Source organism: Onychostoma macrolepis, chromosome 21 (assembly GCF_012432095.1).
Source record: "Onychostoma macrolepis isolate SWU-2019 chromosome 21, ASM1243209v1, whole genome shotgun sequence".
Taxonomy (NCBI): Eukaryota; Metazoa; Chordata; class Actinopteri; order Cypriniformes; family Cyprinidae; genus Onychostoma; species Onychostoma macrolepis.
In genome coordinates, this window is record NC_081175.1 from 3,143,722 (window position 1) to 3,160,581 (window position 16,860).

General features: G+C 34.8%; 1 protein-coding gene across 1 annotated transcript in view; it reads right to left on the reverse strand.

Annotated features, from left to right (window-relative positions):
• pdlim4 (PDZ and LIM domain 4) overlaps positions 1-16,262 on the reverse strand; it is a 37,150-nt gene extending 20,888 nt beyond the window's left edge. Inside the window, exons 1-2 of the mRNA XM_058758176.1 lie at positions 16,084-16,262; positions 9,555-9,706 (exon numbers count right to left, since the gene is read on the reverse strand). Of these exons, the coding sequence (XP_058614159.1) occupies positions 9,555-9,706; positions 16,084-16,176 (245 nt within the window). The 5' untranslated portion in view covers positions 16,177-16,262. The remainder of the gene's footprint in view (positions 1-9,554; positions 9,707-16,083) is intronic.
• Between the last annotated feature and the right edge of the window lie 598 nt (positions 16,263-16,860).

A 16,860-nucleotide genomic window follows, 5' to 3' on the forward strand; every position in this document is an offset into this window, starting at 1 on the left:
AAAGAAACCTCTGTGGTCCCTCCCTCCATCCCTCCCATAATGGAAACTTCATCACTGGAGCATGAATGCACCCCCTTCTGAGTTGGCTTGGATGTGGCAGGGTGAGGCAATGGCTTAGAAATGAATGTCAAAGTGACTTAGGGTCATCTGGATGTGACTGATTAAAGGATGTTTTCCATATGAAAGCCACTCGAATAAAGACGCTTTCAAATGGATCACTTTTTTGTTGTATTTAGGGCTGGGTGGTATGACAGTACAGAAACCAGCAGAGAAATTGTTGTATTCTATTTACCAGGAAATATATATATTGGGCAGGAAAGCTTCAAATCATTTACCCGTGCTGTAAACAGAGCAGGAAAACTCAAGACAAAAGCTGCGGAGGCTGCATCCTCCGGAGGTCTGTGTACATCATCAAGGATGTCCTATTTAAGAAAAGTAACCATAATAAAATGGACTGTTACTCCTTGTGAGGTGTAAAACACTGTTATTTCTTTCTTACTTTGCAGTCTAACGGTTGCTTTTCTTAAATGAGTCTGCCTCGATGACTCAACCTCCGAAATGAGTGCGGCAAAAGAACACTAAGTATTTTGGGTTGCCAAGTAATGTCTCAACTTTCCAAATTAATACGGAATTGAACTGAAAAGCGGTCACAGGTGTGGGTATACCGTCTATTTTATTTTTTAACATTGAACATATGTTTTCCAAGTTTCAAACTTGGAACCATCTGTTTTTTAATGTTAATTTTACTGTTTTGAGTCTTTTTTTATTTTTATTTTTTTTTATGATTTTTGTACTGATACAGATCATTTACTTGTGATGAATACCTTTTGGTTTGTGTTCATCAAATAAAAAAAAACAACAAAAAACAACAAAAAAAACACTGAAAATATAATCATGTATTTTTCATTGTAAAAGTATTTATTTTACTGGATTAAAAAAAAAAAAAAAAAAAATGTAATATCATGATATAGTGTATATGTGTCACACTACACCATAAAAATACATTTCCAAGATTATTGGAGTACGTTTTACAAGAAATTTAATTTAAATTTAATTTAATGTCTTACCAAAATTGTTGAAATTGAAAACTGCAATTTCTTCACAATTATTAGTGAAATTTACTAGCAATTTCTGGCCTGCTACATTTGGAAACATTAGAAAATTCACACGAGACACGTGGCAAATAAAGTGTCATACTCTTAGTACATCAACAACGTGAAGTATTGTGTGTTTGGGAATGAGAGGAAAATGAGAGAGGCAGTTGCAGTGGGCAGAAATGACGCACACAATGTACCATTTTGTTTCCACTCTTTCTCCATTATAATCTATCAAGTAATTTAGAATTCAGAATGTGGCACATAATTATGCATCGGGAGGCTGTTCAAAATCTGTCTTCTATCAGCACGACTCTGAGACACGCACTGACCTCCTCATGGGGACAAATGAGATTTTTCGCAACGTGATTTCATGAGTATTTATGTATTTTACTCAAAGTGTGGTTCTACCACATGCACATTTACTTATGTTTGCATAGACAATAAAATGATTGACGCCATCTAACACGTAAATTCTTGACTTTATAGACACAAACATGTTTATAAATCATTATGTGTGAATTCATTTGATTCTATTGTATTTGTTTTCATTCGCATTTGTTTAACACTGATGAATCATTTACTTCATAATAATTCGAAATTATTACAAATTGGCAGAACAGAATGAAATGTCATAAAATAATTGCATAATGTTAAACCAGACTACACTTCAAAACCTTAAAATGAATAACATTTATGTAATTTTTTAACCATTACTTTTCACATTGTTTATTTGGACTACTTTGGCACTGCTTTTTAGCAATAAACATAGGTGTAATCACCATGATTTGTTTGCATTTTTCTTTATATAGTATATACTTCTAAGAAATAGTGTTAGGGTTAGGTTTAGAGTGAGATTAGCAGCTCAAAAGTACTATATACAGTAGAAATACAAAAAAAAAAAGAGAAAAAGAATCAGGTCATCCCATTAGCTCATGTTATAAGTGGGTGTCTCAACCCTGTTGTTAAAATAAAATGTTCCTGTTTATCATATTTTCCTTCTGATTCCTTGATTCCTTGAATGAGTAACTGAGTTGCAATAGTAGAGGGTTTGCTTTGGCTTTGCTGCTTTGTTTCATTTCCATTTTCAGGAAGGTGACTAATGCACAGATGTTTCCAGAAAACACAGCGATGAACTGTTCAAATACAGTTTCCAATTTGTCATGTCATTCTTCATAAGACCCTTGCGGTATGATCAGTGAGCATTTGGTACTTTGCTATGCCCCAGTAATACAAAACAGACACTTATTTACATTTGTATTGTGTATGCATTTGTATCTGAGCACTATTAATTTATTTCAAGTTGTTTGGGCCTCATTCATTGAAACAGGAACGGAATTATTCTTATGTTGCATTTTAGGAGTCTGTTCTTTTTATTTCTTTCTTTTTTTTTTTTACATGGTAAAATGTTTCCTCTGATCTCAGTTAAATGCGTCACAGTCAACTATGACTTTCTGAAGAGTGTAAACACAGCGACTCTCATTTGTCTCGTCTTTTCACTTAGTACTGGAGACATTTTGTTCTTCACTAGCAACAATGATAAGATGTGCTGTCAAAAGCAGGAGACAGCGAATACCATAAATCCATTTTATTCTTTAGAGGTCTCACCCCAAATGAAAGCAGTTCACAAAGGTTTCATTTGTTAACATTAGTTAACTATATTAACATTTAAGCATTTATTAATCTTACTTAGTTCATGTTGATTCCAACATTTACATATACATTATTAAAATCAAAAGTTGTATCTGGTAATGATATTTAATGGACCTTTAATGGATTTTTTCCTCCAAAAAATTCTTCATTTCATACTGTTCATGAAACATGCAGATGGTTGCTCTGAGCACAACAATTATCAGATGAAGTGAGTCGTACGGTTTTTATCCACTTTTTAATTTTAATATTTGATATGTCCACCTTTTTCAGCAATTACAGCAGCACATCTCTCTGGCATAGTGTCAATATATTTCCCCAAATTTGCTGGATGGGGTTGAGGTCTGGACTTTGAGGAGCCAGTCCATCATTTTCAATGTTCAGCAGATTCCTTCTGTCGCAGGAAGTTCTGGCAATAGTTCATTTTATGGGTATTGTAATGGACAATTCAACAAAAACAACTGAAACCTCTTAAATATGCCAAGTGTTCTAATAATTTTGGCCACTACTGTAACTAATGTTAACAAAGATTAATAAACACTGAAACAATGTATTGCTTATTGCAAGTTAATACATTCAATATGGTTAACAAATATAACATTATTGTAAAGCGTTACCATTACATCTTTAATGCATTACACATAAGCAATTATATTTTGAAAGTTAATATTCAACTTTGCATGTAAATTAATATAAATACATTTATCTAGAATATATAAAAAAGCTTTTACAACTGCTAAACTCACATGAACAGTTAAGCTTCTTGTGAACCTATAGAAATTATTAAGTGAATAAATTCAGTTCATTCTCCTGCATTAATAGTCAGATAATATACAATATAACATTCTCCAATTTTTATGGCAGCCGTGGTGTTTTTTCCTGCCTTGTAAATGTACAAATTCATATTTTTTTATAACAATCATGTAATTTTCAGCAGAAAATGAATCTCTCACAAGAAGTCTATAAATGAAGTTAAAAATGAACTCCGTTTTTAACAATTTTTAGAAATTATTTTTTCATTGTGCATTCCAATTAATCTCAATCAAACTGCAGTTGGGTTATTTTGATTAAGTAAAAATATTTAAAAAAAAATACAGCTAACACAATAAAAACATGATAACAAAATATATATTTTTTTTTATCGGTTTTTGCAAATAAACTCTTCAAATATTTACATATTGAGCCTAAAGGTTATTTATCTTACATAATATCTCATTTAAATGCATTTCAACTAAACGCCCAATATTAATTGTTTAACTATAATTGCTCATGTGTAATGGACTGAGGGTATAATAAATAAGCATTGCTTCATCTTGAAAGCTCTTTTGTTGTAAACTGCTAATTTGGAGCGAGAGAAACTGGGGAGTAACTTCATTGCATCAGAGATGTGTCACATTGCTGACAGCTGATTGTTCCAGTTTCACTTTGCAATCTCTTACTCATAATATAACCCTAAAACCCAACTAAACCGGCTTCACGGGACTGGCCACGTTTATTAAGGGATGGAGATCAAACCTAGAGGACAGAGTCCATTCCTGCTCTAGTATCATATTAATAAAACATTTGTGATTCTTGGAAAAAAGTATCATAATACAAGGCTGCTAAAAAAAAAGAAAATGCCCCCACCCCTCCCCCATGCAGGATGTCCTAACATGTCAACTTTTGGCTCAACCACCAGTGTGTCTTTGGTCGGGACGTCCTGTTTGTTTAACCAACAGCAAAACAAGTTTCAAAACAAAATTCTGAACTATATTTTCATTTCAAACACTAACGAGTGCTTCTCGTCAATGACATCACCCGATCCATTTCCCTTTTCAACTGTCAAGGAACGGCAAACGTAGCTCTTCCTTCTCTTTGTTTCCTCCTCTAAGCTTTCAAATCCACACACAATTCTTCATTCGTGCGTCATTGTCCACGAAGCACTAAGTCCTGCCCTGTTTTCTCTGTGCCTTAATTCCTCTTTTTATTTTCTCCGCTCCCCTGCACTTTCATGACCCAGGTCTTATGACTCACTCGGCTTTAAGTTGCTGGCCCAGCAGGCTCTTTCCGACAGCTTCATGACTTGTGGAAACAAATCTTTCTCATCCACACTCTCCGCCTTTTCCAGACTGCAACTTTCTTTCCTTAAAGAGGAAGGAGAAGGCTAGGGAGATACGGAGAGATTCCCAGCAGCTGTTCTCTGCCTTCACAGCGGCTCAAGGATACGCCAGGGTGCGTTTGAATGAACGTTAGACCTTTTTGTCCAGCGCTGACTCAAGAGGTCAAGCGGGAACACATCCGGTACATCCAGTAACCAGACATGGCACCAGTAAGCGTTGCAGTCAGAAACACAAGAATGAAGGGCGTTAAAGGGGAAATTCATCACTGGCAACACTGGTTTTTACAATACATTGGCTGTCTATACAGTAGAAAAATTATTTAAAAAAATATAATGACTAGAGAAATCTGAGAAAAGAGGCTGTTCCTGTTTAACTAAAAATTTAAAAAACTTCAACACCCATAATACACTGCACTGTACAAAAAAAAAAAAAGAAAAGTTGAGCCAACTTAAAATTTTAAGGCAACCAGCTTCAGCAGATTTTTGAGTTTTCTCAACTTGTTGTTTTAAGTTTATACAACAAAAATTTGAGAATTTCCCACAAAAATAAGTTGAGCAAACTCAAAAATCTGCTGAAGCTGGTAAAAAAATTTTTTTTTTTTAAGTTCGCTTAACTTTTTTTTCTTTTTTTTTTTTACAGTGTGGGCTCGATCCGACTGTTCGTGAATGGGGAGACAAAAATCCGGAAGTATGATCTGTAGTTTTCACAAAGCCCTTTTGCTGAGGGATATCTGGGTTATGTTAACAGAATTTTTTTTTTTACACATTTTTCATTTACATACTGTATACAACTGATCAGTATTAGAGGGTATTGCGTTACAAGTAACACAATCAGTTACGTAATCAGATTACTTTTTCCAAGTAACTAGTAAAGTAACATTACTTTTATATTTGCAAATATATTTTTCAAATAAGTAACACAAGTTATTTTGTTTTCCCATTTATTGACTGACAGCTCTCCTGTTCACATGTTGAGAGAAATTGGGAGTAAGTGCAGAGGCAGAGACACTTCCTTCAGGCCGAGGCTTATTAATTAAAGTAACGCAACATTGTAATGCATTACTTTTAAAATATCTTTCCCCAACACTGCTACTGACATTGTAACAATACCAAGCTGGTTATATATTATGAATTAGATTTTATTTTTGCATTTTATTTAGTTAAATTTGATATTTTCTTTTCTTTTCTTTATTTTTATTTTTTGCTTAATCTGTTTATTGAACTTTTATAATAACAAAAGGATAAAGATACAGGAGAATAGAAACAACATTTTTTCCCAACCCTGAAATATTACAAATATAGATTATGTACATACATTGTGCATACTTGTACTCTCAATTCACTTTTGATCAAAATCAAGTAGTTAAATTAGATATTTTCTTTATTCAATTTTATTACTTTTTTTTAGTACATGTACTTTTGTTACATTTTTATTTCTATTATTATTTCATATATTCATATTTTAATAAATATTTTCATAATGACATGACAATCTGGAATGAAGAAAGTGAAGTGACCAACAACTATTTGGTTATGATTCATATTCAAAATGGTATATCTGCAGTTCTAGCTTTAGTTTTTTGAATGCTGAATACAGACTACTGCCACCTGCAGGTCTGGAGAGTTATCTTACACATGGAGTCCTCGCATGTAAGTTGGCCGTAAGGTGTAGTCTTTGCAACGTGTTCAAGAGCAACTTTTTGGCCCAGATGCAGGCCATAAGCTTGGTGTGTCATGACCTTTACTAACCTGCATCACTGAGAGATCAATCATACCATGACACTTGAAAACAAAAAAAGCTTGAATATATGACCTCATCCAGACAATGGTTTCTGGATTTGCTTTAGTCAGTGACCAAATATGTTTATGTAAGTACTGGATGCTCTTCTACTTCAGAATCCCATGCTTTCCTGGTCATTTTGGCTGTAATGCGATGCTCTAATTTTACACTGTCAGCATACGCGTGTTATTTCCAGCCTCATTCCTCAAACACTGACATGTTTGGACAACAAATTCATCTGTTTCAGAATTTATGGCTGAACAAATACGCTAAAGCAAACATCATGTGGCATAAATCAATTACTTAAAAAATTGAACTTATTATAGTGGTAATTATTATAAACAGAGCCGTGTGTATGTGGTGCATGTCACACTGATTAAATTTAATCACATTATTTCAAATATGTGACTGTTTAGTATGTGCTGTTAAACTTTTTCAAAGATTTATTTTTTTCATATGAATATTATTTACATGTCCCCATTTCATCAGCACCAGCACAAATAAAAAGCAAGACTGCATGACTGTAGCTAATAGGAAGATATTTACTAGTTCACAATGTTGCCAGCTATTTTATGCAGAAGTTCATACCATGATGCTTAACCATGTACATTTTGAATGATAACCTGTGATTTATTACAAGGCACACCAAAACGTAATATTATAATCAATATTGGGGAAAGTTACTTTTAAAAGCAATGCATTAGAATATTGCATTACTCCATATAAAAGTAACTAATCGCAATACTTTTTTATGGAAAGCAATGCATTACTTTAGTTTTGCATTACTTTTTTGGCACCTGGGCTGGGCATGCTTATTTGTTTTGTTTTTTTAAAAACCCCAAAAGTTATATTTTTAGCAACAGTAAAGGCCCTTTCACACCAAAAGTGAAGGAAGAGTTTCTGCCTCTGCACCTCACTCACAATTTCTCTCAACACAGGGAATAAATGGGAAAACAAACTTGCATTGCTTATTTGAAAAACTAATTTAGATTATGTCTTTGTAAATTTAAAAGTAAGGTGTTACTTTACTAGTTACTTGAAAAAAGTAATCTGATTACATAACTCGCATTACTTTTAATGTGTTACCTCCAACACTGATTGAAATACTACCACAGTGTAATCAGTTATTTAAAATTCCAGTCTTGCTGTGACAGGGCTAAAATAACACAAGGGCTAATTATTATAAGAACTGTTGATACTTTACCACATTTTAGCATTATAGGTAGTAGTTTAACAACCAACCATTGAACAACTCACATTTGTTGACCTGTACTCTAAATGTGGGGGGCACATGTACGGTGGTATATGGCAGTTGTAACCCTGGTGGGAAAATATGATTTCTTGACAGTAAAAATAAAAACTTCCCTTTGGCACAAATGACAGTTTACTGAGAATAATCCAGGAATGATTTCTCCCAAATCTTAAATCTTATTCTTGAATCTAAACTGACATGCACATTTGATTTAACTGGAAGAACCTGCTAGAAGTTACAGAAGCTTTGTTTTTTGAAGAGGAAGCACATTCTTTGGCTACACCTGAATTGGCTTATTTATAATGTGTCACTCATTTTTTCAATTTTTCATCTATGCATCTCTCAACTGTACCAGCAACTAATAACATATGATTTGCTTTATTTCTTCCATCTGTAGTTCTATAACAGTTTCCACAAATTTGCATAATATGTCTCTTTATTGTTTTTTATTTTAATATATATGTTCAATACAAAGTCTCAAGAAGAATATGATTCAATATGATTCTGGGTGGCATATTTTAAGTATTTCCAGAATCTGCAGTCTGTAATCAGTCTCCCCGCCCTGCTCCAGTACATCCATGCACACTGGAATGAAACAGTGCTTATCGTGCCAGAGCACAACTCATTTCAAAAGCACAGACTAATACAAATGACTCATTGGCATATGCTAAAGGTCACATACCAATAGATACAGGGGGCCTTGTTTTTACATTTACAATGCTGTCACGTGACCTTCACAGGGCCATCGACGCAGGCCATAAAAAACACCTACAAAGACAGCAGAGATCAGATGTTGACAAAATGTGGAATTCTGTTGTTACTCTAGTCATGTAGATTTACTGGTGTGAAAAAAAGCTAGGCTGAAGGTTTTGAAACGTGATCAGCTGTGGAGGAAAACTAAAGGAGTCTCTAAAGTTCCCAGTCGAATGCAGAGCATAAAAAACCCAGAGAATCCTTAAATAAATTTACTACTCCTATGTGAATGTACCACTTAATGTCGAAAGATGATATATGAGCAGGTCTACCAAGAGTTCAGGGCTTTTCCAAATAACAAGAGCAGCTCGCTCTGAGAACACACACCAAATATGGCAAGATGTAGCATATGATGCCTCTGGGTGAATCTCACACTCGCACACAAAAATTCTGTTAGTGTGAAAAGGATTGTCTTTTATCATATACCATATGTTCAAGCTTCCATGTTTAGCGTATTTGCTGCACACTTTAGTAACGAATCACTCAAAAGTCATTTATTTACCGTTTACTTTCATCTGCCGTCTTCCCCTTTATGTTGCAATTAATTTCCTTATTGTACATATAAAAAACTAGATGTTTATATCAGTAGTCTCATTCAAAAATAACGACTTTATTCAACAATTTCTTCTCTTCCGGGTCAATCTTAGCCACCTAAGATTAGTAGTTCCCTTGCCGTCTATGGAGAGTCAGAAAACTCTCGGATTTGTGTTCTGAAGTTGTCTTACAGGTTTGGACCAACATGAGGGTGAGTAATACAAAAGCTGTCACTATGGAGGTACCTTTTCAAAAGGTACTAAGATGTACACTTCAGGTACTAATATACACGGGGGTTAATAAAGCACAAAAGTCCTTTAAATTGGTACCGCCCCAGTGACAGCTCTTGTACAGTACCTCCATGTGAATGTATGGACAGTAAGGCAAATTTACCTGCTGATGGCCAACACGAGCTGATCTGTGCAGGCTTTAATGCGGTTCTGAGCCTCCATGTGTGTCATGGTGTCTGTGCTTTCTCCATTGATGGCTAGGATGGTGTCTCCAGGGCACAAATCGCCCAGCGCTGCTTTACTCGCAGGTGTTATCTAACAAAAGACAAACAAAAGAAAAGTTAAAGAAGCACCACACCCAAGACAAACACTACAGCGCCTGCAAGATACTATTACCGACTGACTGGAAATCATCAGTGAGACAAAGCCGACAACTAGACCAATGACAGATGATCAGTCACTCACTTGACTAATGTGAAATGTAATGACTATTCAATGTGATGAATCTATGTTTATGAGGCAGCTCCATAGTCACTGTAGCTCTAATTAGTTTGCTTTTTTGACCCTATGAGCAAGACCTTGCACGTCAAAATTCAGTTCATTACACAGTGTAAATCTTATAGAAACGTCTGATTCATTTCCCAAAAATCTAATAATTTTTTTGCGTAATTTCCCCATAAATTCTCATTATTATGCTAACAAATAAATACATAAATAGCCTAAATAAATAGATCACAATATTGTTATTGCAATGTGAAAAGAAAACTAATTTATCACTACGACTTAATAAAGCAATTAAAAACATCTTGTCAAAACATTATTTATTATTAAAACTAGCATTAATTAAATTTAATACAACGATCAGTACAATTACTGTAAGTACTGTGTAAACTTATTATGCATTACCTGGGAATGAAACCAATGACCTTGGCTTTTTATTTACATGATTCATGCATAATTTTCAATATTTTTATGGACAGTGCCAAAATAAAAGCTCAAGGATTTGAAATGTTATAAGCTTGAGGGATTGAACATTTGAAATTTTAGACATAAACATTAGTATTGTAGTGTAAAATAAAATAGTTGTAATTATTATCAAATATTTAATTTTTATTTTGCAGTACAACTGTAGTTTACAACAGTAACATTTCTGCCTTTTTTTAAATTACTACTACTACTAATTTTATTTAAATATTTTATAAAATAATAACAAAACTTGCTAAAAAATATTAAATATTGTATCTGTTAACTTGCATGGCATGTGCCCATTAACTGTTATCAGAGACCTCAATGTGTCATTAAATTATTAAAATATTAACCTAAAATCCCAGGGGATATATCAAGTAAATATTTTATGTATAAGGAGATCTGCTGACAAAAAAATGTGGGTCCCCTGCACTATATTTTACACTAAAAGTGTTCTGAGGTTATAAGAGTACCGTGTAAGGAAAAAGTCTTCATTAAGCAATAATCTGCCCCTTCAATCATAATTTCGTGTGGAAAGGATTAAAAGTTGTTGATGTTTTACTGCCACTAGTGGTCATTTCAGCTGAAACCTGCGGTGAATTGTAAGTAGAGGTAAGTTTTTCCAATGAGCCTAATCAGCCTATGTTGGATTTTTTTCTTTTACAGTAATGAGATATTTTTTTCTTTTTCTGACAATAGAAAAGGAAATAATGAAGTCATAAAAGGAACATCATAAAGCCAAAGATCTTTGCTATAAAAATATTAGCTAATTGAAACTACGTTTTTTTCTTTTGATTTTATGGAGAAATATTTATCTAGACATGGTTTAATGGCAAAGTTTTCATGAGAAGCAAGAACCATAATATCCCTTTTTAAAAGTACTTCAAACAATTACAGTAAACAATGGCTGAATTCCTTCAAAAAAAAAAAAAAAGGGTTCTCTACACCCTTTTTGTGAAAAAAAATTGTGTTCTCTACACATGACAACAATTTTCAGTAATTATATCGTCTAACTCACCCTGATCACACATCCTGCCTGGCTTGGAGATCTCACAAACTAAAATCAGTTATCTGTTCAGTTCAAGGGATTAAACTGGTCATGTGATTTTACAGCAGCCACCATTGACCTCTGGATCAAAATATACTTAATATTAGTGATGAAATGCAAATAGCCATTAGATAGCCTGTTTATGTTAGTAAGGAACTGTTATATGGGACTATATTATAAATCTACACTCTACTATGTTGAAAGAAGTGTTTCACAATAAAACTCCTATATAGAGCTTTAGAAATCACCAACCACAATGACAAGTGGTTTGAAAAATGGATGGATGTAGACATCAGGTATCAAAAACATTCTAATGTACAGTAAAGGGTTAATTGCTTCTGTAATTTATGTTGATAACGATGACATTTTTACTTGACACGGATTAATCTAACAGCAGAAATAAATGCAACAACAGTCAGTGCTTGTAACTAATAGGCTAACCGTTTCATCTGAGAAAAACTGCCACACTGAAACAAAGTAAAACTGAAAGACCTTCATGACAAACTGTCAAAATAAAAGTCTGGTTTAACTTGAGGAATTTATGACAGAAATATATTACTATTCTATACTAAAAGTAATTTTCAAATAATAATAATAATTTAAGGAATATCATACAACCAAGGTATTTTTTCATTATTTTATATAGCTACACAGTACATTTTATTTGACAAAAAATAAAAATGCAATAATTTGTTGTAAATTGTATTTTAATTTCATTACATTTTAAAAGATTGGTTAAATTGTTAAAGTTTTTTTTTTTTTTTTTTTTTTTTAATTAGGCACCATTGTATCCAGGAAACTAAAATAAAATGGAAGACAGAATTTAGTGGAAAAAAAAGATTTTATGGGGCCCTAAATTAAAAGGGAGCTCTTAGATAACTAATTATCTTCACATTCATTCTCAAGGTCTACCAAACACGTGGAAAACATTTCTTTTCCCATTAAAGGTATTGATATTGCATGAAATGAAAAAAAACCAAAAACAATTGATAATATTTTGGCCATATCGCCCAGCCCTAGTAAAAATAATTACAATTAATCTAAAAATCTTTGATAGAGAGATACAGTCACTATTGTTAAAGATCCACTATAACAACACACTGTAGATACAATGAAGTTGAAGTACTCAGAGACCTCTAAATGTCGTACAAAAGACCACTTTTGATGAAAAGCCAGGAAGTTGCCTGAAATTGTTCCTAAGTACAGAACACTTGACTTAAGCACTGAGGGCTGTTGTTATTACAGTGGGATTTAGTCTAACTAAAAGTCATTAACTACATGACTATATCAGCAAACTGCCTATAATAAGCCAAGCACATATGCACAACCCTAAATATTTTGTAAACAGAAGCTCCTGACCTACTAATAAGGCTAATTCATCCCATTTAACAAGCTTCATTGCCATGTGTGTGACTGTCCCGAGTCATACATGGTGTTTCATCTTGAAACATCTTGGTTTAGCCTGCTCAGAAAATGACTAGTTACAGAGGGCAATTTATGTGATGTGAACTCACTGGAGAGTTTGTGCACTCTCAGAAAAAAAAAAGCTGTCACTAGGGCGGGACCTTTTCAAAAGGTACAAATTCAGACCTAAAGGATCATATCTAAGGTACAAAAGTGTATCTATTGAAAAAGCACCACCACAGAGTTACAGTTTTTGTACCTTTTTTTCTGAGAGTGTGAAGACAAATTTTTCACACTGATCTAAGAAAACTTAAGTGTGTTTTGGCCAAAAATAAAGCTAAGCTTTACAGAGAAAAACATTGGAAATAGGCCTACATTATCAGAACTTGACAATGTAGAGAGAATGATGAAGAGAAAGGCTGGGTTAGTTGTCAAAATAAAAATATGTGCTTTATATCCCTTAAAATTGTTCACTGAACACTCACTGAAAATTGGATATAAAGAGTCAAAAATGTTGGTTTCAATGTACCCAGTGCCACAATGTCATAAGCGGTTTACAACTGTATAACTGCTTATTTTTGTATCCTTCCAGACCAAACGCTTTACATTTGTGATAAACTCAATAGAGAAAAATCAGTTATTACTCACAAATTCTTATGACACAAAATTCCAAAAAAACAATTTAGTATAGAGCCACTGTTCTAAACCGGTTTAGCTTCAGGATCCAGATCTTTAGTCCCAACAAATTCCCGAAATATGCTTACCGTGCAACAGTGAATTATGCTTTCACTGTGGTCAGCACAAATCATGTTTACCTTTGTTGCAACTGAACCCGTGTTCATTGTAAACTGGAACATATTTTCTTGAATGTTTGTTATTTTGCATTGTTTTTTAAGGATGGGGGCATGTCACGCAACCTGTCAGTGCTGGCATCTGCCTAGCTTCTACCTAGCATCAGATGAATTCACATACTGTTTTTTTGGGCAAGCATCATTTGATTAGGCAATCCTTGGAATTTAAGCATTGTGTTTTTCCCTACCGTCCATGACCCTGTCAGAATAGAGCAACGACCCATTTTCTTTTTCAATTGTATAGAGCATTTGAACAGACACTCAACTTTAACAGCTTGGCAAGACGCCCATGAGGCTGAACAATTGTGAACTTTGATGAGTCCTGCGCTTGAAAATCTCCTATTTGCTACTTAATCTCATTTTGAATAATGTCACATGGCTTCCTGGAATGTGGCTGTGCTATGAATGCAGAGCTGAACGCCTGTGGACAATGAGCTGCAGCGTGCCAGCATTACTGCATGCCCTTACAGAGCAATAACAAGAGGAAGGCCCTGGATGCAATAAATTAGCCTTGTGAAATCCCCAAGGGAGCCAGCCAGACACTGAAGATTAACAGAGTAAATATGTTTATAAAACGGTGCATGCTTAACCGGTTCGGACAAATGTAAATTGATCACCGGAATGAAAACGAGATTCAGATCTTTTCAGTAATTATGTAGTGAAAGCATTCTGCCTTCTGTGTGACACGGGGCTGTGAATGGATGGCCACGTTTGTCAGTCTGGACAAGTGCTGACAATTTGTTATGTATTGCGCTTGGCAGTGATTCAGTCAGCTTTTACCTCACCACTCTCACATTCACCAGGAAAACACCAAATGTTCAACCCATTAGCCCAGAAGCGAAAGCATTTGACAACAAGGTTGTGGAGAGACCCTATGGCTAGTGTAACTGAAGATTTCAACACAGCGTCTCCATATCACCAATGCATCTGCCACTTTATCCGAATCAGACACTCTTTTTACTAAAATTGCATCTTGGGTTGTGTTTAAACCGTTACCTCTTTTCCATTTGGAGGTTTTCCATTCTGATTCTGGAAAAATGGCTATTTTGCCAACGGACAACTTAACATCTGCAACCCTAACAGACACTTTCCCAAACAAAACCTGTGGCTGACCTATTAATCTCAGCATTTACTGGGAAATCTATCCCCAGTGCCAGATGGAAACCTTCATAGGACGTGAATGCGAAATATCCGAAGCCGAGCCTCTACCAGTTTCATGCTCAAGCCTGTGGTGCTGATGAGCCTTTCACCAGCTTTCAGTGCGATCAAGCTGCTATCTTTACAAGTTACAGATATTTCTTTGGCCTGCACAACATCAAAAGCATTCAACGCAAGGTTCTTATTCTGGCTAGGGGTTATTTTATTTGTATAGGATCTGGATCTGGATTTTTATCAGCTCTAATAAACAGCTAGAAAACTGTACCTGCATCCACTCCATCCATTCATCCACTGGATTGATAGATGGATGGAGTAGACTAAACATCCTCGACCACTTCATACCACAGATAAAGCCCTGGCTGGCTGTAAATATTAATTGGTGAAAACCAGCTGCCGCTTTTCCAAGGCAATGTAAGTGGAAGGCAGCTGAATAAGATTTCTTCTGGCACAAGCATTTACTGACCGCAAATGTGCAGTAAATGATAGGGTTTGTCGAGCATGATTCAGCTTTTCATTCATTTGAGAAGCATCGAAGTCAGTGCCCAAAGAAATGTGAAAATCACAGAGGAGATCTCTGAAATATCTTAAATGTTTCTAATAGACATCGTCATAAAGTGACAATCTGCCCTAAAATTTACTCATCTTCATGTTGTTCCAAACCTGTTTTTTGAACACAAAAGATGATATCTTGAAGAAAGTGGGTAACTAAAAAGTTGATGCAATATTATACTATGGAAGTCAATGGCTACCGTCAGCTGTTTGGTTATTATCTTTCTTCACAATATCTTCTGAAGTGCTCAGCAGAAGGTACAGGTTTGGAACAGATTTACAGTGAGTAAAGGATGCAGTCATCATTTTCACTTTTGGGTGAACTTTCCCTTTAAGTCATTTTTCTCCTAAATCTCTCAACTCCTCAATCTCTCGACTGAGCCCAAATTGTAAGAGAACTCCATTAAGTTTAACGAGCATAAAAGAGCAACTTCTGACCAATATGTTTGCTTGACACAGCGAAATCATGTGAAATTTAAATATTTTCGTTACAAAGTGGAACGCAAATGCAAAGACTGTCACTATCTTGCTACTGTAACAGACACAACATACAACGCAAAACGAAAAAAGAGTTCTATCTTAAGAAAACGTAAACCAAAAATTCCATGTAACATCTTTACAGTGAAACAGCACGCCGGGTGTAAAGAGGCCCTCGCCTCCGTTGCACTGTGAAAAAAGTTCATCATTAAAAAAGAGAAGAATAAGAAAAGACGTACTCTTGAAATAGTGAGCGGTGTGCTGAAGTCCCGTCCGCCCACCAGACGAAAACCCCACGGCGAGGGACCGGTGAGAGTCACAGTGTGAGACATATTTGATTCAAACAGTATCCACAGCAGAAAAACTGCGCTCTCCTCATTCACTCTTTAAATAAAACTAGCGCCGACGAGCGAGGAGGAGCAACAACAGCGCTTCAGAGGAGGAACAGCGCCGCTATGACAACCACACGACTTCACAACCCGCCCACTGCTACAGAACACTGGAAAAAAACCTAAAAAAAAAAAAAAACGTTATCTAGTAATACAACATGTGTAAAAAATAATAACAGCAAGACATCAATAAAAATATTACAAATATAGTAATAAACAAAACAAAAAATGCTAAATAAACAACACAAAAATGAAGAAGGGTATTGCATCTCTAATTACAAAATAAATATAAGAATCCTAAAAAAGGATAAAATTTCAAGGCTTAACAGCAATCCTAGTCTTTTTGGCCTTTGCATTCCTTACACCCTCCAATGCTTTAAAATACTTGACAAAGCTCAAACTTAAATTGCACCAAGCCAGGTGTACTTTTTGCCCATTTATGCATGTGATATTTCCCAAACATAACAAATAAATTAAGAACAAATCAAATTTTCTTCTCTATAGGCTCTACAGAACACACAATTCATTCAGTGCATATGCAAATTAACACAACATGAAAACTTTTTAGAGCGAGAAAGACTGATTTAAAACCCAATTGGGTTTATTTATCTCACAACGAAACAGCTC